This window comes from Spodoptera frugiperda, chromosome 11, assembly GCF_023101765.2.
Source record: "Spodoptera frugiperda isolate SF20-4 chromosome 11, AGI-APGP_CSIRO_Sfru_2.0, whole genome shotgun sequence".
Classification (NCBI taxonomy): Eukaryota; Metazoa; Arthropoda; class Insecta; order Lepidoptera; family Noctuidae; genus Spodoptera; species Spodoptera frugiperda.
The window spans coordinates 4,079,184-4,101,644 of NC_064222.1; the positions used below are offsets into that span (position 1 = coordinate 4,079,184).

A 22,461-nucleotide genomic window follows, 5' to 3' on the forward strand; every position below is an offset into this window, starting at 1 on the left:
GATATGGGGGTGTTTTCAATAATACAAGATGGTGATTTTCTTTCCATTTAATTTATTTCGGTTTGATTTTTCATGAACCAGATTATATTACAGTATTATTAGTGATAATAGTTAGAATCTAGAAATTCATTGTTAAATATTATGTAACAAAAAATAAAAGAAAACAACGGTGCACCGAGCGAGCCGCAAACAATCGCAAACTATAATCAATAACCGGCGGCCGCGCGTGCGCACCTTGTCACATCGGTCACAATATTGCTAACTACCTATCTGTGATAAAAGACTATACAATGGTAAAATATAAAAATTGTATAGTTACAATTTACAAAATACGTGACCGCTAACTACGAGTTTGGTACTTCTATCTCATAATAATTAATCTGTAGATCGTGACCGTTGAAAGGTGACAGATAACTGATAACATCTAACTCTAGAACAGCTAAGTGGTGGGAGGTTGGAATAGGAAAACGACGCGCCTACGCCCTACACTCGTGCCGCGTGGCCGGCGGTAGAATCCGCCGACAGTCGGGCTGAGGACTAAGACAGCGAGCAAAATACTACGCGCCTAACTTTAAGTACCGATCATCTGTGGCACGCAAGCGAAGTTACAGCTTACAGTTCAATTCCTTAGTGCTTCGGTTCGAGCTTTAGCTACAAAACTGATGAGATCGAAGAGTGGACGTAACGCAGCGGAATACCGCTCGCCATTTTGTCGAAAATTGTATTCAATACGAAAATTGTGTTAACGATGGCTCGTTAACGCACGCCAAGATAGGCGTAGTTTCGTATCAAGATAACTGTTAGCAGGTACATTACAGTGAGGCGAAGTTTACAGAGTTTATAGATTTGTTTACCGAATCAATATTATATACATAACAGCACTTAGTACTTCCAACGGTTAGGTCCACTTCGCGCGCTCGCATTTTACATATATGTACAGAGACAGGGTGACAACTCAAGTTAGGCTGTGTCTAGAGATTATTGTCTTATATTTGGTCAGTTTAGGAGGGGGATAATCTGGAATCTAGTAATTGGTGAAATCTATTCCACAAAGCCATTTACCACAACTTGCATTATCTAGGAAATCGAAGCAACTTTTATATATTATATGATTCGGATAAATGGCATTGTGTAAATATCTTCACATAAAATAGCTAAATTTTGTCAAATGTTTTGTAAATATTTTTAATACCTAATCGACTTAGGCTGCGATACTTGAAATCCGTCAGGAATCTTCCAACAAACTCAAATAATACGATCACATCATGTGATGCTTTAGGAAAAATATTAATAAAAATAATAAAAAATACTTTAAAAATAGTATTAACTAAATTTGGGTATTTATGACTATAATCCATTTTAAATTAAATAATACATTTGCTATACATATTTGACTGGTAAGCTTAGTACACAATACGATAGGGTATTAGGACACTAAATAAAGAAAATAGCACATAGTCTGGCCCCGCAGGGGGCCGCCGCGTCGCACTTCCAATGTACACAAAACCGCACTCGCACCTTACAAAAGTAACAAATTATTTATAATATTTAAATTATTGTTCTTTATATACATAACGCCGAGCCCGGCGCGCCCCTCCGCCCGTAAGGCAAATCGTGTGCTCGCTACATATTCACAATAATACATACACTTTATATTTACACAACGAACCGGCAGTGGCACCTGCACATTGTTATTATGATTTAGTAAAGCGTGTTACAATCCTTTTAAAATCTAAAAATGATCTAAAATAAGCATAATAATATACGACTTCGTTAAAAAACCTTTTTAAACATTTAATAAACTCAATACTAGGCCAATAAACAAATACCGTCAGTCCGCTCTTCAAAAAATTCAACTTACATTAATATAACATATGCAAAAATGGTTCCTAAAGTAAAAACTAATGATATGAATATTAGAATTTTGTCTATCTAATGTTGTAAATAATAAGATCCTCTGTGAACAGTGAGGTGGGGCGGGGTGGTCGCGGCTCGGTGCCTCGTCTCTGACTACTTCATCTAATTAATGCCTTTTGTCAAACATCTTAAGCATACACTTTGAGGACCAACATTCCTGGGATGCACTACAAAGTTTACCTTAACTTAGCATTTGACGTGCTCGTGGTAATCACTTGTGACATTTTTCAATCTTGTTTCATCAGAGCATCAAGATGAAAAATCAGCTAGAACCACTGTGGAAACTTACGATAAACTACATATTTATTTATACAAGATTGGATCAGGAATACTACATTTTTAAATATAATCATGCCCTCTACTGGACACTGTTCCGTTGTTGTACATGTGCTGCGGTTCAACGATGGACGGTCTAATAATATTCTAGAGATGATAAAAATTTCTTATGTCTAAGAGATCGAATATCAGACGCGAATAAATTAAGTTTTAGATTTAAGTGTTAATTTTAATTATCGTGTGACAACAATGTAGTAGCGTAAGTGTAGTGAGAGTACTTTGACAGCGTACGTTTACTCGAGTTCTCCGTTACAACTAATGTTTCGTTAAAGTTCTAGGGCCGTGAGGGCTGGCAAGCCAACGGAACAGTGTCGTACCGTGAGTAAATCTAATAGAAAAGAAGCGTCTCATTCTCACATCGATGCATCATTTAAATAACCTCAGACATATACAGGCAGACTTGCGTATAACCTCTTTTTGTTACAATTACAACTTTACTGTTTCCGATATTTTGATAAATCGTTTAGGCAGAATTAGGCACATTTTTCAATGGATGGCTGAAACATCTAGGATTTCAAAATAAATTTTATTTTAAAATAAGGATGCGGTACATAAAGATATACAATAAATTATTATTCACTTCTACATTGATCCATCTAACTAAAATATAACTGAAACCTACATAATGTTATGTATGTACAAGTGTAGATGTGTTCAGTTCACATAATTTGTCAAAACACCAGAAACACGGTAATGCATTAACAAGTGGGTCGAGAATAATGTTTATGGCTCCTCGCAACGCGCAATATTGACCACACTAGCAACAGCCGCTACTGCGGGTTGCCACTCTCCAATAACTCTCGACTCGACTGTAGCTAAGAGATAATTAATTAAATATGGAGTGCAATAAACTTAATAGTGTAATAAAATAGGAAATGCCCTCCCGAGCCGCTAGAGAAACGGCTACACTTTCGCTTTGGAAGACGTAACAAAAATACATAAAAATTAGGCTAATATCAGTGTCCAACAGTATTTTTAATAATAACATGTTGCCAAATAACATGAATTTACACACCGCGGGAGGGCAGACAGTCTCAGTAATAAGAATGGGTCGTGGAGTTCTAATGCTGGTGCCAAAACATTGTATCGTGCCCATACTCGGAAATAATACTTCTGCGGACCACAATGTACTCACACGATTCAATCAATCAACACATATAATTTTCGTAACAAGTCTAATGAGGTAGCCCGTGAACATTGCTAACGATAATAACAACAATCGATTGTATGTAACCGCTCTGAATACTAGAGAGCGCTATGAGCGTGTGACACTTCAACATCCTCGGTGAATCATCCATCTACAATACTTACACCCGGGTCCACTAATTTGGCAGACGTCATTACCAAAAAATATAAAAAAGGATAGAAATATTACATTGTCAGGGCAGGGGCGCCCTATTTTTGAGCAAACATTTATTCTACAGATATCGAGTCAAAATAAAACCTAAGGTTTTTCAGCATAAAGTAATTGTTAATCAGATCAAGAATATTTGTTACTTCACACAAACATTATAGTATTTGTGTATACGCCACTGGCGAAAACGATGTTAATATTTTTCACGTTTCGATCCTTTTCTATATTTCTGTGGTCATACAGCAGTGTACGTTGTACCGACGACGCCGTTGGAATACGATTCCTACATCATGTCATAGAGTGATCGGCCTTATCACAGTGGCTCGACTCACAAAGATGAACGGTGAAGGAATCGCGTGCCGAGCGTCATTACAATCAACTTTTCCATCACGAATACGACAAGCATGATCTAGTAAAGCGTACACGTAACGTGTATAAGCGAGTAGTTTGGCAACAGCATTAGGCGATAACGGCAGGCTCGGCTCGGCCGCGGGTCGGGGCCGGCGCCACTACAGCGAGCCGGCCGCGAAGCTGGCGGACGAGTTGCTGTGTGCCAGCGACAACATGGAGCCCGACAGAGACTGCTCCTCCTCGCCGTAGCCCTCCCGGCTGCCTTCCGCGATCGCCATCGCACTGCAGGCCATCAACAATTATTAATCTTGAGAGTATATCATATATAGAGCATTTTACAGTACCAATAAATATAGCGACAACTACTGCCGAAAGATCGAAGATCTTTCGTGAAAATACTAAATGTTTTAATTGAGTTTAAAGAATACAAAAGAAGGTATAGCGACAGTACCTGAAGCCGAGCCGTGCGCTCTCGTTGTCGAAGTGCTCGAGCTCCCTCTCGTGGCGCTCGTGCAGCAGGCGCGTGCGCTCGGCGCGCTCCGCCACGAACTGCGCGCACTCCGACTCCATCTGGGGACAACACCGCCACCGTCAGTTCGGGGACACTCGCCACGCGGCAACAGCTGGCTAGGCCTTGTATGGTCCGTACCTTCTGTTCGAGCAGCGCGCGTCTGACGGCGACCCGTTCCTCTAGCTCGCGCCGCTCCCGGTTGCGTTGTGCCTCGGCCTGCATCTTGCTCTTGCTCTGGTAGGCAGTGAGCATGTCCAGCTCGTGCTCCAACTGCATCTTCAGCTGCTGGCACTCCATCTACAAACACAGACAAACAACGATTTTTCGTCAATAAACAAGAAAGGAAGTCTCCCTTAAATTAGAAACAACACACACATTTATCCCCCCCCCCCCCCCCAAATTACAAGGGTGGAATAAACAGCATTCATAGTATACAACAAGTTAACATAAAATATGTTACTAACCATCTGACTCTCGTCTAGCCTGACGGTCTGCTTCTGCAACATCTCAGTGATGCTCTGGTCGTATTGCTCGCCCAACAGCACCAACTTGCGACGCTTCTCGTCCTTCAACGTTTTTATCACTTCCTTCTGATGCTCCTACAATGCACACAAACTTGTTACTTCATAATATTACAAAATTAGAGCATCACATGTAACAACTTTAAAAAACTATGAGCACAGATTGTGCAATATTTCAAGTATTGGCAACATTTACTGAAATGGTATAGTTACCTTAGCAGTCATCTGCAGTATCTGCGCTTTGAGCGCCTTGTACTGACGAGTCTGTATCTTGCACGTTTCACGGAACTGCTTGCGGATTTGCATTTCTTTTTGCTGCAAACAAAATTACAAATTGTTAGTTCGAACAGTAAGTACAACTTGTTCTAGTCCTAAAGATATAAGGCTTGTACAATAAAGTGTTTCATAAATACATGAGTACAGGGCTTACCTTGAGGCTCTTGGGTTGTTGTTTAAGCTGCAGCGCGTGCTTCTTGCGCAGCTCGTGCTCGGCGCGCTGCATGTAGTCGCGCTGGTTGGCCAGCTCCGTGCCGTGCTGGTTCGATAACTGCTCCTCCCTGCATTAACCATACAACCATATTATACCAGTACAAGTACACCTTTTAAAGTTGACTTACATTAAATAATAATCTATACTAATATTATAAAGCTGAAGAGTTTGTTTGATTGTTTGTTTGTTTGAACGCACTAATTTAATATTTCTCATACAAGTAATAGCAAGTAATAATAAACATGTAACAAATTACATATTTCCGCAATAACATGACTCGGTGAGACCTACCTTAACGCGTGTACTCCTTTCTGTTGCCTGTACTCCAGTTCCTGCGTCTTCTCGTGGTGACGTAGTAGCATTGCGTGCGCCTGCTCCAGCTGGTTCTGTCGCTTGTTCAGCTCCTGCAAATCGTTCAAATTATAGTCGAATACAGTGGCGTAATACCGAAGAGATATTCATACGTCAGGAGCATAAATTATTATGCGCCACTTTAGAAATAGTTGTATACAATGTTTTTGGTGGTGGTGGGTGGCCCAGCGTCTGTTTCGTTACTAATATACTTAGTTGTAAGGCTGAGTAAGGTGGACACAATACAGTACCTCCCGCAGCAGCTCCTGCTCCTTGTGATGCAGCGCGAGCATGCGGCGGCGGCGGAACCTGCGCAGCTCGAGCTCGAGGTACTCGCGCTGGGACCGCACCAGTCGCATCTCCTCCGCCGCCTCCGCCTGCTTCAGGTTGTCCTTCTGAGACCTGGACAACACACGCATTGTGGTTAAACCATACTGCTTGGCAGTCTATCATTTGTAAACATTAAAGTGGAGCTTTTTTTGGGTAAAAATAAGGATTTGACTAGTTTGAAACACCGATATAAACTTGGACTCTTTTGACCTACGAAGGTAAAATCGTCAGTCAATCAATTCAATAGAAAAAAAAGGTACATACTGTAGCGTAGCATCCCGCTGTCGCTTCGGCGTGGCGTCGTCCATACTGAGTTCCTTTTTCCACCGCTCCTTGTTGGCCTTGTACTCGCGCTTGCGTTGCGTCTCGAACGCCTTCCTGTCCTGTTCCTGTCTCGCTGTAATGTCCTTTATTAACTTCTTCTCGGCTGCAGCATTCTGTTTCTGCTTGCGTTCCAACTCTTGCAAGTGCTTGGTCTGAAAGGAAATATACATTTTATTATACATATTGTAAACAAATATGGAAGTACAATCATGGGGACATTGTTAGTCTGCTTCAAGTAATATTGGTTAAGTAATTTTAGGCTTGATTCCACAGAAGGCTTAGTATAATTAATCATAAATAACTGTACAAGATAGATTTCTAGTAATTTTCAATCATAATAACACGCAATAATTGCGTCGTCACAACGTCGTACATGCTCCATTTATCCGTTGCGTCGTCGCGAGGCAATGCAGCGCAACAGACAAGTGGGACCGGGGCCTTATCGGATATTGAGTCTGCTAGAGGCTAGTAACATAAGCCAGTACGTACCTGCAGGCGCTCGAGGTCGCGCGACAGTTGCTGCAGCAGCGCCTCGTACTCGCGGTCGAGCTGCGCCTTGTGCGCGTCCACGTCGGCCTTGCAGCGCTCCTCCAGCTTCACCAGCGCCGCCTGGTGCTCGCGCCGCATGCGCTTGTAGCCCGACATCTGCTCGTGCATCTCCTGGAACCAAGGACTCCTGCTTATCCATCCTCTTACACATACTAATACATTAACATATCTTTTCTCATCCTCTCCACATGATGTTAACTCAATATTCTATAATATACAAATGTGTACTGTGTATTAAATGTCTACCTGGTTGTGCTCTTTCTGCTGTTTGGTGACAATGCTGGTGGTTCGTATCGTGGCAAAGTTGTTGGCACCGTGTTCTGACACCAACGACATGGCCGCCGACACATTGTTGCTTATACCTGTGAGAGAAGACGGTAAAATTAAAGCGATTTTTCTTGGAGGCGTTGGAATGAATAGTAAATGATCGCCATAACAACGTTTACTTGACGTGCGGCATGGCTAATAAAGTAGTAAGTAGGTGGTACGTACTGCGCGCGGTCTGCCTGCGCTGCGTGTTGCGGTTGTCGTCTGCGTCGTGCCAGGCGGGCGCGTTGACGTACTCGCGGTAGTCGCTGGGCGGCCGCTCCCGCTCGCGGTCGCGCTCCCGCTCCCGTTCCCGGTCGCGGTCGCGCGCCTCGCGGATGGCGTCGCGGTTGGCGTAGTCATCGCCGTAGTCGTCACACAGCGAGTCGCGGTTGGCGTAGTCCCTGAGTGCGTCCTTGTTGACGTAGTCGTCGTGGGCCCCCGCTAGAGGGCTCTCGCTCTCTCTGCGTACGAAACAGCAACATGAGAAAAGCCAGCTCTTGCGTGCTCTGAAACGCAAGTGCGGCTCTATCTAGTGCGGGACGTGCATACGGAAGCTCTACGTGTACGTGCTTACTACTAAGTCTTGATCCCTCAGTCTAAACATTCATGCAGCTAGCCTTCAAATATGTATACTCAAACTGTTGTCCTTCATCTAAATATGTTGACATCTTTGTCAACAACATCAACATGCAATGACCAGCTCTATAAATCTTTATACTGTATTTCTATGTACATACAGACTACATTCTACAGTGAAGACAAGTTGCCATGCTAATATACTACATTTATACTACTGCACCATTGAATAAAACTAAAGCAAACTACATACAAGATAACTACGACATACAACATTGACTACAACAGATACAAGCTGAACTGTACTTTATGCATGCATTACATTGTTTCACAGATTGGATGCAACAATAATACTACTTATAATCATATTTATATACAATCTTATGATATATTATCATCTTGTCAACACGCAGAAATTGTGAAAAAAAAAACAGTTGCAGAATTTAGTAGAAGAAGATTTCTTCTATAAATATCAACAGCTGACTTAGTTTGTAAATGCATAGTAATGTTGATTTCCTTATTGATTGACATAGTTTAAGTGAACAGAATGATAGTGTACCTGGCGGGCACGGCGGAGTGCGCGGAGTGTTGGTGGTTGAGATGGCTGTACTGCGCCGGCGCCGCCGCCTGGCCGTGGTGGTTCGCGTTCACCTGCTGCTAACACAAACATACAGTATTGTTACTATTACAATATTATTATTTTTGAAAGCTATAATCACTCTAATGCTTTCGATCCTATGACTTCATTATTATAAGAAATGGACTAAAGAAGAGAGCCCAAACTCGATATGTTTCCCAACAGACAGTCCAAGGTGCTATGAACCACCTTCTAATTCCAGCAGAGCTGGTCAATGGCACGGTAATGTTGTATAGTCATCTAATCTACATACAAATGCCAAGTTTCATGATGATACAACAATTAGTAGGGTATCTAATTCAGACTCCTAGATTGTGTAGCAAAGTCCGAATACTCAAACGCTACTCAATTTTAAGACGCTCTCAAAACTGGTTCTGTCCTTATCAATTCTTTATAAAATGATAGAGATAGCACGATATTTAAGTACAACTTAATATTGAGTAGAATTTCAGTATTCGGGAGATAGGTGATAGGCCATTACAGGTGTAATAAAAGCGTTGTATAAATGTCGCATGTAGCGTACTGACCGCGTGCGGGCGGCGGCGCAGACTGCCGGAGGACGAGCTCTGGCTGGAGGCGCCGGCCGCGCTGTGCTCCGACGTGGCCGAGTTCGACTTCGAGCTGTCGCCGCCTGACCGCTCCTCCGCCGTCTCCTCGCTGTCCCCTGCACACAGACAACACAAACATTACTTCTGAGACTTGGTATTCCGTTTGGATCAGACGGTTTTCATTTACTGTTACGAGTATATGTTTCGAGACATTATCTTTCCCTATGGCACAAACAAGATAACATAAAAAAAAGTAATATTACGCATTTGAAACAATACGAAAACATTAAACACGAGATATGTAACAAGTGTCAATCTTTTGTGAACGATAAAAAGGTCAAATACGCGACACTAAAGTCGGTCAAGTGTTTCTAAATATGTATGAGAGATAAGGTATCGGTACGTACCTATAGCACTCTCGTTATCGGCGTCGACCATCAGTATCTTCTTCATCTTCCTGTAGTTGAGATTGTCGAGGTCTCGCACGGCGGCCTTGGTCCGCTGGATGAGGTCCACCAGCACGTTGGGTGAGCGCGGCCGCGTGATGAACGGATGCGACAGCAGCTTGGTGGACGACGGCCGGTCCGCGGGGTTCTTCTGCAGGCACGCCTCCACGAAGTACCGGAACGTATCCGTCCATTCCGGCGCCTGTAATACGTACTTTTTTGTATATAAATATTAGCTTTAGAAATCAAATAAAAACAGTGTACGCAAAATAAATTTCCAGTTTGTGTGCATGAAAAAGATTGTAATTAATATAATAAAGTTTAATTTTTTTTTATATTTATTATATTTATTAATGACTAAACTATAGTTACCTGTAAGGTGGGGGAATCATTCTGTGCGATGTGGTAGAGTGCAGACATAGCGTTCATATTGAAGTACGGCGGCTTGCGCTCTGCAAGCTCGATACACGTGATGCCCAGTGACCAAACGTCCACCTGAAAGTGGTTATGTACGATTTTATACATTTCCAATAGAATCGGAACATTCATGGATATTACAAGGTATTACATTCCGCAACAACGAGCCACTTGTAAGAACAGGTAAGTATGAGAGATATCAAGTGAACCAACCTTTCCATCATATTGTCCTTCGTCCATAGCGAGTATAACTTCAGGCGCCATCCAGTACGGAGTGCCGACGAAGCTGTTGGCGGGACACTTGATGCTGGCGCTGCCGAAGTCGGCGAGCTTGACCGTGCCATTCTCAGTGAGTAATATGTTGCCCGCCTTGATGTCCCGGTGGATGCGACCCAGGCTGTGCAGGTACGATAGACCACACACTACTCCTTCGCAGATCGCCGCGATCTCTTCCTCGCGTAGTGGCCGTTTGTGCACCTGGGGACCAAGCGTAACATTGTGTAATGCGGTAGGTAACTACTAAGTGCGTAATTGTTGTTATTTATTAGACTAACGGTAGAGAACATTATGTATACTTTACAGAATGCATTGTTTGTCTTAATTAGTGCTAGTACGTACACGACAAAATGTTACAAGTGGCAGACTTCATGTTGTGTAAAACATCAGTTCAATGCTAGACGCGTTCATTTTGTGTTTGAGAATAAATAGAGATTTATTGCTGTCATGTTACATAAGAATGCTCCACAATGAATATCGAAATGTATCCACCATAAACAATGGCCAACTGCACGAAAGCAATGAGTATCAAGTGAGGCACGATCCACGATGTCGGAAGTCAGATTGTATTATGTTATGTAACACGAAAACAGGAAACAATATGACATTATATCATATTTATTTAATTAGCATGTGGCGCGCGTCGGCATGCGGCGTACGTGCATTACTCTGCTAGTGACACGGCCCGACACATTTCTAGTATTCGATAATACTACAGGTACGTTACAGTATGATTTTGATTTTCTCATAAGCTGACAAAAATAAAGAATCTGAGTGTATCCAATCGAATGAATTATTTGTCTAGTCATATAAGAGTTCTTATTTAGAGATAATTCTATGAAACGGAGTGAATATAAATTATTTTCTGAGAATGATAAGTAATATACGTCAAATCAAAAAAGGAATCCGGCAATATGTTTGAATATACGTCCGTAGATAAAATATTGGTGATTTTAAATGCAGATTTAAAATACCTAAGCTGATAAGCGATAGTACGCAACAAAATGAGCGTTAGAATAAAAGTTTTCGTATGTAAGTTGTTCACATGAATACAGTTAGTCATTCAAATTCTAAGAACACTGAGTGTGTCAGAAAACATTTGTTGCAACCACCAATTTTTGCTTGAACAGACTGATGAGAGAATTAGGTCTTCATTCATTGAGTAACTTTAATATCAGTATTAGTAAAACTGTAATAAATATGTGTTTGTGAAGATACGATTATTGTATTTCTCGTATAACTATTGAACAATCCGATACACGTGGATATTAACGGAATTTGGCATTCAGACGGACCTAGATCAGCCATAAGACGTTTCATCCAGTGATGTGCGTCAAGAGTTAAGCTACAAATCCTATAATAACTAGGAATATACTGTTTATCACTGTTTTAAAAACGTATGGCGCTACGGGTGACCTGCGTTGGGAGTGTGACGTGCGTGACGTCACAGTGATGAAACAGTTCGACCACAACACAACTTGCGTCTCGCGTCATTAACTCATACGTAAACATTTCGTCACTGACTTATTATAAAGACAAGTATCTCGGCTGACTGACTCATCAAAATTCTAAGATGTTAGCTCGCCTCATGGACAAATCCGTATAAATTATAGAAAGAAAAGTAGATTAACAACTGATTTAATAGAAAATAATATCATGTTTTTAATTTCCTCGTGGATAAGATAAAAGTGAAATATGTAGCTACCAGTTATTTTATAGTAATTAGTCGGGTACGCCCCTTTTGCTCGAATTCAAGACTTCACTTTAACAGGCGCGCCTACAACCACTTTACAAACGGTACAATGAAATATTTTTAAAAGGTAACGTTAGGTCAAGGATAAGGTAATTAAAGTCTGTAGTCACGATAATGCAACATTTTTCCTCATTGCTACGATAAACTGTACTTAGTGAAATGGAATTCCATGAAATTTTATTATTATTCTTGGTAAGGTAATACTAGGTAATTTACGATACACTAGTTATTAACATAATCATTGACGTTTTTCTACAGTTTTAATCTCCTACAAGATATCAGATCTTAACTAGGAGGGTCAACAACTCAGCATTTTTAATAATAACTAATTTATTTATTTGTAAAACCCGCATTCATTCCTCGATATTACGAATTATCACTATAGACATTAACAGCAACGAACAGCGATAGGCTGATATGATGATGATGATTAAATAACAGGCGTAAAAACATCGCGATTATAATGTACACCTATTACAAAATCACTGTGTCGGATCAATTGGTTTACATATAATACTACATTCAAAATTGTATACATTTCGTCAAGATACTGTTATCTTCAAAGATAATTTATCCTACTGTGTATTATTATAAACGAAAACGTGAGTAAGGGATTGGCGGTTATGGAGAATTACTAATTACTCTTTCACATTAAAATGATTAAATAATACATATTGACAATATAAAAGTAAGATTGTAAATTAACCTGTGAGAAAATTAACATGTAATTGGTCTGGAATAAATAATAAATGATACCATTGGAATCATTTTGTAAATCGCGAATGTGAACCTAGTGAATGAGATGAGAAGGACGTTCCTATCTATGAAACAGCTAAGATGACACCCGTATGACCATTTACTGTTAGGAACTAAAAGCCAATCTCTGCGAAAAACAGCCTATTTAGTGTCCATAGTTTTTAAACACACAATAACAGGAGACCTAATGTCATAGATACTGTGAATAACAGTCCCTACTCATTATTCAATTTCTTGCAATCCCCAATGCTCCTATACATTGTAGTAAACATGACATCTAATAATATGTGACGCCTATCACATAACCTTCCTCAATATTATGTTATTGGTAATATCATTCCATAGTTCCTTAAAATAAACTTTAGTAATTGAGTACACCTTGTTGCTAATTGTATGAATATCAAACCATAACAAAGAATAAATTGTCTGTTCAATAACAAACACTTCTTCCAATTAATAGTCACATGTGTCTAATATGAAGACTATTTGATTATGTAACCTTCATTTTCCTAGTACCATTTTATTGGAATGATGATTGCAGTGTCTCAACTAATTAATTGGAAGTACATATACTTCTTACATTTTATGAGTGTAAATTGTTTTACTATTGGTACAATTTATGATTTCAAAATTAGGTTGTGTATGTGCATCCTATTATTACTAAAGTGACCCCTAACATATTAACAAAATGCAGAAAATACAGGTGGACCAGGCCTTACACTTTTTTTACAATGCTTTTTAATAGTCTTTTTCATAGTTCATTGTAAAAATATATTAGTTTCTTCTAACCCCATTGAGATAACGGCGTGAGTTACCTATACCATCAAAATACCAGAGCCAAATGTATGATTAAATGTTAATGTTCTACAAGTTTTATAGCTCTCAGCATAAGGGTTGGCAATCGGGCGCGGTTCCACCCGCTCTGCTCGGCTCCTATTGATCGTAGCGTGACTTTTTTTATAGCCTATTCAACCAACCTTCTTCGATAACTGGACTATCCAACACAAAAACAAATTTTCATATCAAACCAGTAGTTTCAGTGATTAGCATGTTCAAACAAACAAACTCTTCAGCTTTACATAACAGTGTAAGATACCATCTTGTCATATCTTAAAAGGTTTCATAGCTTACTATAATCATTAATAAGTTAGAAATCATTACCTCTATGATGTCTGATGCGGAACCAACACAATACTCCATCACTAGCCATGCTGTATGTTCTCGTTTGTAGCACCCTTTATACTCTATAGTGTTTGGATGTTCCAGCTGTTTGAGGAATCTAAAACAGGAAAGAATTATTGTTTTATAAATGTCCTACAAGTTTTGTACTAACTCAATAAATATTAAATATACAACCACAACATACCCTAATTGTTATTCATTTGTTTAGATCAATGTATACCTATATTTAAATAGACCATTTAAATCTACAAGGTAAATAAGCTTAAATCAAATTATTACGAAGTTACTAAATGAATGACTGCTCACAAAAATAAACATTACTTATTTACAATTTAGACTTTCATATTTGTATTCTACAAATACAAAAATCTATGTATAATAAGGTCATGTAAAAACATTATCAATCTATATGTGAATAGTACTAAGTATACAATACAGTATATTTATACACTACTATCCAAAATTATACTTTATTTTTATTACCAGCCTTTATGAGACTCAGAGTTTAGTAAATTGTTATTACCTGATCAATATCTCCTATTTTACATTATCAGTTGTGACATTTTCATCAATTTACAATCAAAACAATATTGTGAAGATGTTAAATGTTATATTGGTTCAGGTAAGTCAATGCAGTGTTGAAACTTATCAAAACCATGACAAACAGATAACAAATATAAACAAAACAAACTACTTACTTAATTTCTTTTAGGATATCCTGCCATTTCTCTTCACTCTGTTTACCAACATATGACATTTTCTTAATTGCCACAATCTCTTTTGTGAGATTGCAGCGAGCATAGTAGACTGCCCCAAAGGACCCATGACCGATCTCACGAAGGTCCTCAAAGATCTTCTCCGGATCATGTCTACTGAATAATTCAGCAATGTCTGGGTCTTTTAGACTGCCAGGTCGTGGCATTTTTATCTGCAACATTTTATGTAATAAGTCAAACAAATTATACTTTTTCTGTTTCTTGTGAAATAGAATTTTTTTTTTTTGAAGAGTAATATAAGAAGAGTTTTGATATTAAGACTTGTTTTGTTATTAATGTATAGATATTGTTTATTGGTACAATGTAAGCCAATGTCAGCTAACAAGGTTTATAAAGATGGAAATCATTATTTGTAATTTGAAATTTCATTTAAGTCAACTCATTGAACATACTGTCTAACTTAGGTGTTTGTTTTCATGAGATGAGTTCAGTTTTTTCATTGTGAGCACTATTATGTTTGACATTTACAATCTTTATAAGCAAATGACATAACCTCTAAGGCTATTGATCCAAATGTCATACTTTACACAAACTATTGTGGTAATGATAATGAATAGAATTTACAAAAGCTTGTAACAGAGCTTATTGTTACAATTAAACATATAAACCAGTAAACAAAGTGTAAAAAAAATATTGTTATTGTTCTTAATCTCAATCCTTGAATGGATGTTAAAAAGTTCTAATAGATACATTCTATGGTGATTCATGAATTGGTAGTTTTAATTGCTGTTTCTCTTACAGCTGCAGGATTACCTAATTGCAGTTACAAATCAGATTGGTGATTCTATACTAAACAAATTATAATTACTAGCTCATTCAGTTCCATCTCTATTAGGATACAAAACATAGGTAATTTAACAAGACTTCAAGACTTATATCATAGTGCAGATGTCAAGAACTTAATTGTTATGACTCTGTTGTGCCACAAAACTTAAGAATATCCAAAGGAATATCAGATTGTTATGAATATCACAGTATGCAGTCATTTAGCCCATTGAACAGTAAAAAAAGGATTTTGACCTAAAGTGATTTGTTGAAAAATCAATGTCAAAGTTATGTATCTTGTCATGTAATATTGGTGAAAATTAAGGTATATAACATACTGCTTGCGCCAGCTGGAAGCCGGCAGCGTCCGTCAGTTATTGAGAGCGCTCCCGTTGGGTCGGGCCATCCTCCGCACCACCCGCTATCTGCAACAGTCGGAAACGCCACCGATAACACTCGCCACGCCGAAATACACTACTCTGTTGTCACCACTTTTGTTCGAATATCACACAAATGTTGCACACTTTGATGACTACTGAAAACATCGTTAGCTAACAATTTGTCAGTTCAATATACCACTAATAATTTAATTAATGCGAGCTCCAGATAAACGGCGCCGCAACCCACCTCGATGCAACCACTGACTCTGACCATCCGTCAATGCACTTGATCACATACTGGCACGTTCGTAGGTGTGTTTCACATTCACTAGTATCAAAAATTATCAAACGCACCCCCTCAACAAGGGTGAGGATTGAAAATATTGCGAAATACTTGGCACTTACATACAAAATTTCGCTTCAAAATGGCGTTGGGGGATCGTGCGCAATGATAGTTTTTTGTTTCATAAGGCACACCATTTACGGTTTCCCATCACTTTCAGAACTCACTTTGTAATCATTAGGTCACTTTTTATTTAACTTAGGCTTCTAATTGAGGAGCTTCGTCAAAAATTTAATGAAAATTATTTACAACTTTCCCGTATTGAGACATACATAGACATATACAGATAAATATATTACATATGTAGAACGATTGAAAAATCGAGTTTAGTTGTATCGATTACTTTACCACAGGTCTTAGTCGATATTTTATTTTGATACTAATGAGTTTTAAATCTACTAATTTGTTTTAATTCGTTGATAAATTATAATTAAATTATTTATCAATTATTTTTTATTTTAGATACTATAATAATTTAACTATGTCTACTTTATTTTATTATATAATTTACAACAGAAAAGGATCTATATATATTTACATTTTATAATTTCATATTTTAAAACTGAAAGAAAATATGTAGAAATGAAATATTGTGTTATTTGTTTCACGCATGTTATATACAAAATTTATACATATTATTGTATATTTTTGTATACCTATTCACTTCACTACATAATGTCACTTCATTCCTAATTTCCTACAGTGGCGTCACCGTGGCGCCTCGCGATAACCCCATGACCCCATGATTTACTAATTTTCTCATTTCATAGGATGTCCATAGGTTATTCCATGGTAATCCTTATCTCTAGTCTCTATACTCCATGTCCAACTTTCTTTTTTATAGTTCCTTGTTTTTTACTCATTCTGCAGTTGGCTAACATGTAATTTGACATTTCACAAAAAAATAATTACAGGGTTCCAAACTTCAAAAATATACCCCCAAACATTGGAAATTCTAACAGTTGAGTTGTAATATTATTATACATTAGAACCTCATAGTTGCAGCATCGTCATACATACAAATACTCTCTATACTCTATATCAGTACTTTGACGCAACGTACCGCCAGTCGACTTGTCGCCGGTGCAAAGACAAAACAGATCAGGTACCGATTGAGTTATAAATAGGGTTGGTTTTACTTCTCAATTTTATGAAGAAGTGGTAAATATCATATTCTCCTGGAAACCAGTAGGTTCTGAAAGCTTATCAAGGTTGGTCAAGAACTACAGTTGTCTATGAATATTGTACGAGATTATGAATTGTGACATCATTTATTTGACGTTACTTATTCATATCTTTATATTGTTATAAATAAATAACAACTTTAGTGAGTACAAAATATAAATGATTGACACTTGCCTAATTAGCATATGATCGTTTGATTGTATGATAGACGTCATTATGCATCGCTTACAGGAGTCCATCTAGTAGGCAAATAGTAAATCTAGTAGTTGGCAACCCTAATCAATACATACAACAAATCTAAAATCCAAATCTCAAATCAAACGTGAGTTGTACATACGCCGGTACTTTTGGGAATCGCGATCGAAAGTGAAAAGGTGTGTTAATTTGAGAAGTTTTGTTTAGTTTGTATTATTATCGTGCTAATTATGATAATTATCTAATGATAATAACCTTACGGTATATAAATATGAATAGAAGGACTGAACAATTTGGTATTAACCCTAGTCAAAATGGCGGGACACGATGTTGGCATCAATTTGTATACAACTATAAATATTTTGCTATGATAACAAATAAAATACTTAGATATGTAGACACAAGTGAAATATTATATACTTTTGCAAAAATATGGCGTGTATGGTCTTAGAAGTACATTTGGTATACAGTATAGGTTATCTGCAGACGCTTGCTGCACTATGCAAGTATGCACTGTAGGTATAAACAGGGATTAGTTGCATAGTTGGGCATTTGTATGTATTTCTTGTATTCTTGGTTACTGAGCATGTATGTGCCGCGATAATGTCGAAGAGCAAACAAACAAACGAAGCTGTAACATGTTTCTAATGTTTATATCTCGTACATTGCAGTTCCTCAGTTCTTCAAAACAATGGCTGACAAGAAAAAGGAAGGTGAACCAGAGGGAGAGGAGGAGTTCTCCGTCGAGAAGGTGCTAGACCGTCGAGTACGAAATGGAAAGGTAAAATAGTGACTTATTGTTTTAATTTGTCAAGTATTACCATAGCTTCCTACGCGCGTTCTATGCATGCATTACTGAACCTTGAAGTCAAATTCATGTTATTTTATTGTTTATTCAAGCTTCTAAAAAAGAAAAATTGTATTTCCAGGTTGAATACTATTTAAAATGGAAAGGTTACAATGACGAGGACAATACCTGGGAACCAGAAGAGAATTTGGATTGCCCAGATCTCATATCAGCCTTTGAGGAAGCAAGAAAGAAGAAGGAAGCTGGTAAGAATTGTTACAATCTGTATAGTCAAACATAATTAATTTATGCTGATAATCCTATAATAACATGGACTCATAAGCTTTGAGTAAAAGTTAAAGAGCTAATTAAAACATAAGTCAAATATGTTTTTTGTTTCTACTTTCAGAAGGTAAAACTGTCAAAGTAGATAAAGATGCAAAGAAGCGTAAATCTGCTGTGCCAACTCCAGACTTAAAAGGTGCAAAGAAGGCTAAGAGTGATGACAAAAAGGCGTCAGGTTTTGATCGTGGACTAGAGCCTGAAAAGATTATAGGTGCGTATATAATTTAGTTCATAAACAGCATGACTGGCATATTACTAGCACTGCTTGCGTTTCTTTTTTATATTATTATATTATTTTTGCACATTTGAAACTCTTTTTTACTAATAGTGAATATACTTATTTGATTTTTATTCCAATTTTTATCCACTCTAACGTCCATGGATAGCACGGTATCCAAAAAAAAGGAGCGTCATACGTCCATGGATACTATAGTTTCCAAAGTGACGAGTTCTGTTTAACTCCCTCTAGTTTAAAATACGGTCTTGTTTGGTGAGTTTTGACTGATTATCTATACAGCTGAATAAATTGTTCGACGAAAAAATAAGACATGGCGTTATAATATGCTTTGACAAACAAAATATAAATTTTTAAAGTTAGTTGACTCGTTTTTGAAGTGTTTTTGTGAGTTCCAACAATTATGTCGTAAATACTACAGTTTTGTTTAATTTATCTTGCAAGTGTTATACATCAAAATAAACTAGAAGATTTGTGCTTTACGATGATGTGTAAATATCACAGTTTTAGCTGATAAATCTAGTCTAATTTTAACTTCAAACGATTGTTGTTTCGAAAAAAATGGCCGGTCTGGTGTTGGCCACTTTTAGTTTTGTTTATACATATATTACATACTTTGCATTACAATAGTATATAAAATATCGAAATACATTTCGTAATAAGCAAAATAATACATTTTTCAAAGAGAAATATACTAAATTCATTGAAGATTCCATAATAATGTCAATGTGTTCCTCAGGTTTTTTGATGTGTAAAATTACGAGTAGTGTTTTCTTTCGATTTAATTACAATACTTAGAGTTAACCGAATATAATCATGTATACATCAAAAGAAAGGGTAATGAGTCTAGTTTGTTGTAAAAATATTTTATTGATAAAATATGCAATAGTTGTGCCGTATATTCTAAAAAGGTAGAAATAATTCTGTTTTTTTTCTGTGTTTCATGTTTAACCCGTTTTATTGTATTTTAAAGATTAACTAAAGATTAAAAAAAATCGTTAAGATTGATCAGTATTCTTCAATCTTTTTTTGGTATTCTTTTCTTTATTCTAGGCATTACGGTTCAGTAGCTATATAGGTTTTTTGTTACGACGAACTTGCGAGTCGCGCGCGGTTCGGATGCCGTGCGCGGCTGGACGTTAGAGAGATAAACGGTCGCGCGGGCCGGACGTTAGAGTGGTTATATTATTTGTCATGTTTGCATGCTTTTTTATTTGACTTGATTCTGTCATTGATCCAGTGGCTTACTGTAATGAGTTTGATTTTTGTATTCTACATCCCCAAATGTAGGTATGTGCATACCTACATTTGGGGATGTATACATGTATACATACTAATTATCTTGCAGATGCTATAGGGCTCTAGATATAATGTATCGTGCACATTGGCTATATTATATGCTTATGGCGACTAACTCTCAAAGCTTGCATGGCAGTGGCAATTAATTTAAGTGATGCATAAAATTGTTATTATTCTTAAGTTCATACCAAAAAGTCTTGTTTCAGATTATTCACACAGATATTATAAATAATATTTATTCAATTATACAAACTGTAATTAAAATATTTTAGGTGCTACTGATAGCAGTGGAGAGCTGATGTTCCTCATGAAGTGGCAGGGCACGGATGAAGCAGACCTGGTACCAGCAAAGCAGGCTAATGTAAGGTGCCCTCAAGTGGTGATCCAATTCTACGAGGAGAGGCTCACGTGGCACACGCCGGCGCCCGATGAAGCTGGCGCCGATGACTAGAAGGAATAACTACATGATTTCTACTTAGGTTGACTGCTTTATGGAGAAAAGGTAACTAATGTCTTTTATAATTTTGTTACTCACAACTTAAGCTTTGTTTCCCTGACAACCTTAGGTAATGCAGAGATAAAAGTAGGAAGTGATTAAGTTTCTTTATAATGGTATTCAAAAATAGGTAAAATAATAGCTTATGCTTAGGGTTTGATTCATGCTTTTTAATATTTGTTATTAGTCGTTTTTAATTTAATTTTTATTAATTTGTTTCAGATTTTATCTCCGAAAATATGAAATTATTCTCAACACGAAAGAATGAAAACATTTTTGTTATATCCACTTTAAAATAGTTTGAATCAGACCATACTAGTTCTCATATTGCTAATTTTTTGTTTTAATATTAATACTTAGTGACATAGGATTAAATGTTATTGTTGTAGATACATAACTCTCTAATTATAAATAAGTAACAGGGAGTCTTCATAATGTTTTGTACTTTTCAGGAGAAACAACAATTATTATGTATTGTTAGATAAGATTATTCCATTGTGAAGTCATGATATTTTAAATGAAAATATTGTCTTCATTTTACTTAATCAAATTTAAAGTGTAAGATTAATCATAAAATGACTTAAATAATATCTGTAAATTTTAAGTTTGTGACTATGTTAACTGCTAGACAGATTGTCACTGCTGATTATTTAGTAGTTGCGGTAGAGTTCACTATTACTTCATAAACAATTTTTGGCCTTGATATTCATCTATCACCACAGATTCACAAGCATTTAGCTAGGTCATAATGCTACGACAAGAACATACATATTGCAATCACCATTGTACAATTATAGCTACATTAGTTATATTTGTTTTTTGACCATTTCTTGATACTAATACTAAGAGTATGAAAGTGTGTCATGAAATGTCCGGTAAATAACTCCTAGCAGTATAATATAGTAGCTTGCAATTCGGGACATATTTAGTCTTACTTCCGCTAGCCTACTGAATTATTTTAAGCTTGACTTAGACGAATGTGATTCAATGAGAACTATCGTTTTTTACTCACCAGATGACGCTAAAGTAGTTCGAGGTTCTGTTTCTTCAAACACTTATGATGTGGATCTTCACTGCTAGTTTATACCGAATGGTAATTCTATTGCTTATCATTTGGTTAATTTTAATTTTCTAGTGAAATGCCTTTGTGCAGTACTATGCAATGACATCTCATTTCTTAACAGTTTTCCTTTCTCCTCGTTTTTTAGTTTAAATTTCAAGACTTCAACCTTCCAGGTACAATACGTGTTGTCAATAACAATACGACATAATAGACCTCAAACCTCACTAGCGCCTCTGGCGACGAATTTGTATACGGTAGTCCTCATTACTATTCCACTGTGATTTTCGTCATACCGAAAAATGTTCATACCACTAAAACATTATTTGTGCATATTTCTTGTAAATTTTATTATTTTTTAACTATGGAAAAGTACAATAATGTTTTAGCGAAATGATATATCATATGTAACAAAACCCTATTAGATAGGTTCATATTTGAATGCAAACACTTAGAAAACAAGTGAAGGTCAAATTGCCAATTTGCTCCCCAAAAAATTCTGGTCAGATTGGGTTTTGTAACATATTCTAACTTTTGGCCAAGTTTTCTGCCAACTTTATATTTTTGTTTAGTTTAAGGTATTCTAAGATTGGCAATATTTTAAGTGCGACTTAGAAAATAAAGGTCTACATTAAAATAATGTAAGGACAATCAAATATGA

At 37.2% G+C, this 22,461-nt stretch overlaps 2 protein-coding genes across 7 annotated transcripts; one reads left to right on the forward strand and one right to left on the reverse strand.

Moving 5' to 3' along the window:
- Window positions 1–32: 32 nt before the first annotated feature.
- Window positions 33–16,496, reverse strand: LOC118274521 (serine/threonine-protein kinase Tao). 6 transcript variants are annotated; one of them, XM_050696802.1, is made up of 21 exons: window positions 16,261–16,496; window positions 15,814–15,900; window positions 14,633–14,862; window positions 13,914–14,031; window positions 10,181–10,444; window positions 9,923–10,045; window positions 9,512–9,752; window positions 9,084–9,220; window positions 8,479–8,573; window positions 7,527–7,804; window positions 7,281–7,396; window positions 6,975–7,145; window positions 6,426–6,637; window positions 6,083–6,233; window positions 5,772–5,884; window positions 5,421–5,547; window positions 5,204–5,305; window positions 4,934–5,068; window positions 4,608–4,766; window positions 4,410–4,528; window positions 33–4,240 (listed from the first exon to the last, which is right to left on the reverse strand). In XM_050696802.1, the coding sequence occupies exons 3-21, from the start codon at window positions 14,854–14,856 to the stop codon at window positions 4,117–4,119; spliced, it is 3,009 nt and encodes a 1,002-aa protein (XP_050552759.1). In that variant the 5' UTR covers window positions 14,857–14,862; window positions 15,814–15,900; window positions 16,261–16,496; the 3' UTR covers window positions 33–4,116. The 6 variants fall into 6 exon arrangements, with proteins under 6 accessions (XP_050552759.1, XP_035447935.1, XP_035447934.1 ...); XM_035592042.2 differs by having other exon boundaries at window positions 7,527–7,849; XM_035592041.2 differs by having other exon boundaries at window positions 6,975–7,142; window positions 7,527–7,849; window positions 9,512–9,764.
- Window positions 16,497–17,598: 1,102 nt separating this feature from the next.
- Window positions 17,599–22,456, forward strand: LOC118274466 (chromobox protein homolog 1). The gene is made up of 6 exons (XM_035591948.2): window positions 17,599–17,757; window positions 18,250–18,359; window positions 18,508–18,631; window positions 18,775–18,921; window positions 20,517–20,746; window positions 20,963–22,456. Exons 2-5 carry the CDS (start codon window positions 18,270–18,272, stop codon window positions 20,693–20,695), a joined length of 540 nt encoding a protein of 179 aa, XP_035447841.1. The 5' UTR covers window positions 17,599–17,757; window positions 18,250–18,269; the 3' UTR covers window positions 20,696–20,746; window positions 20,963–22,456.
- Window positions 22,457–22,461: the final 5 nt, after the last annotated feature.

Excerpts from the sequence above, each read along its gene's own strand:
- LOC118274466 (XM_035591948.2), top strand. The coding sequence starts at position 18,270 with ATGGCTGACAAGAAAAAGGAAGGTGAACCAGAGGGAGAGGAGGAGTTC. Across the intron at positions 18,360-18,507 it reads GTCGAGTACGAAATGGAAAG|GTTGAATACTATTTAAAATG; the intron begins GTAAAATAGTGA and ends TTGTATTTCCAG. Across the intron at positions 18,632-18,774 it reads AAGAAAGAAGAAGGAAGCTG|AAGGTAAAACTGTCAAAGTA; the intron begins GTAAGAATTGTT and ends TTCTACTTTCAG.
- LOC118274521 (XM_035592039.2), bottom strand. The coding sequence starts at position 14,856 with ATGCCACGACCTGGCAGTCTAAAAGACCCAGACATTGCTGAATTATTC. Across the intron at positions 7,850-8,478 it reads CACTCCGCCGTGCCCGCCAG|AGCACGCAAGAGCTGGCTTT; the intron begins GTACACTATCAT and ends CTTGCGTTTCAG. Across the intron at positions 5,548-5,771 it reads AAAGGAGTACACGCGTTAAG|GGAGGAGCAGTTATCGAACC; the intron begins GTAGGTCTCACC and ends TGGTTAATGCAG.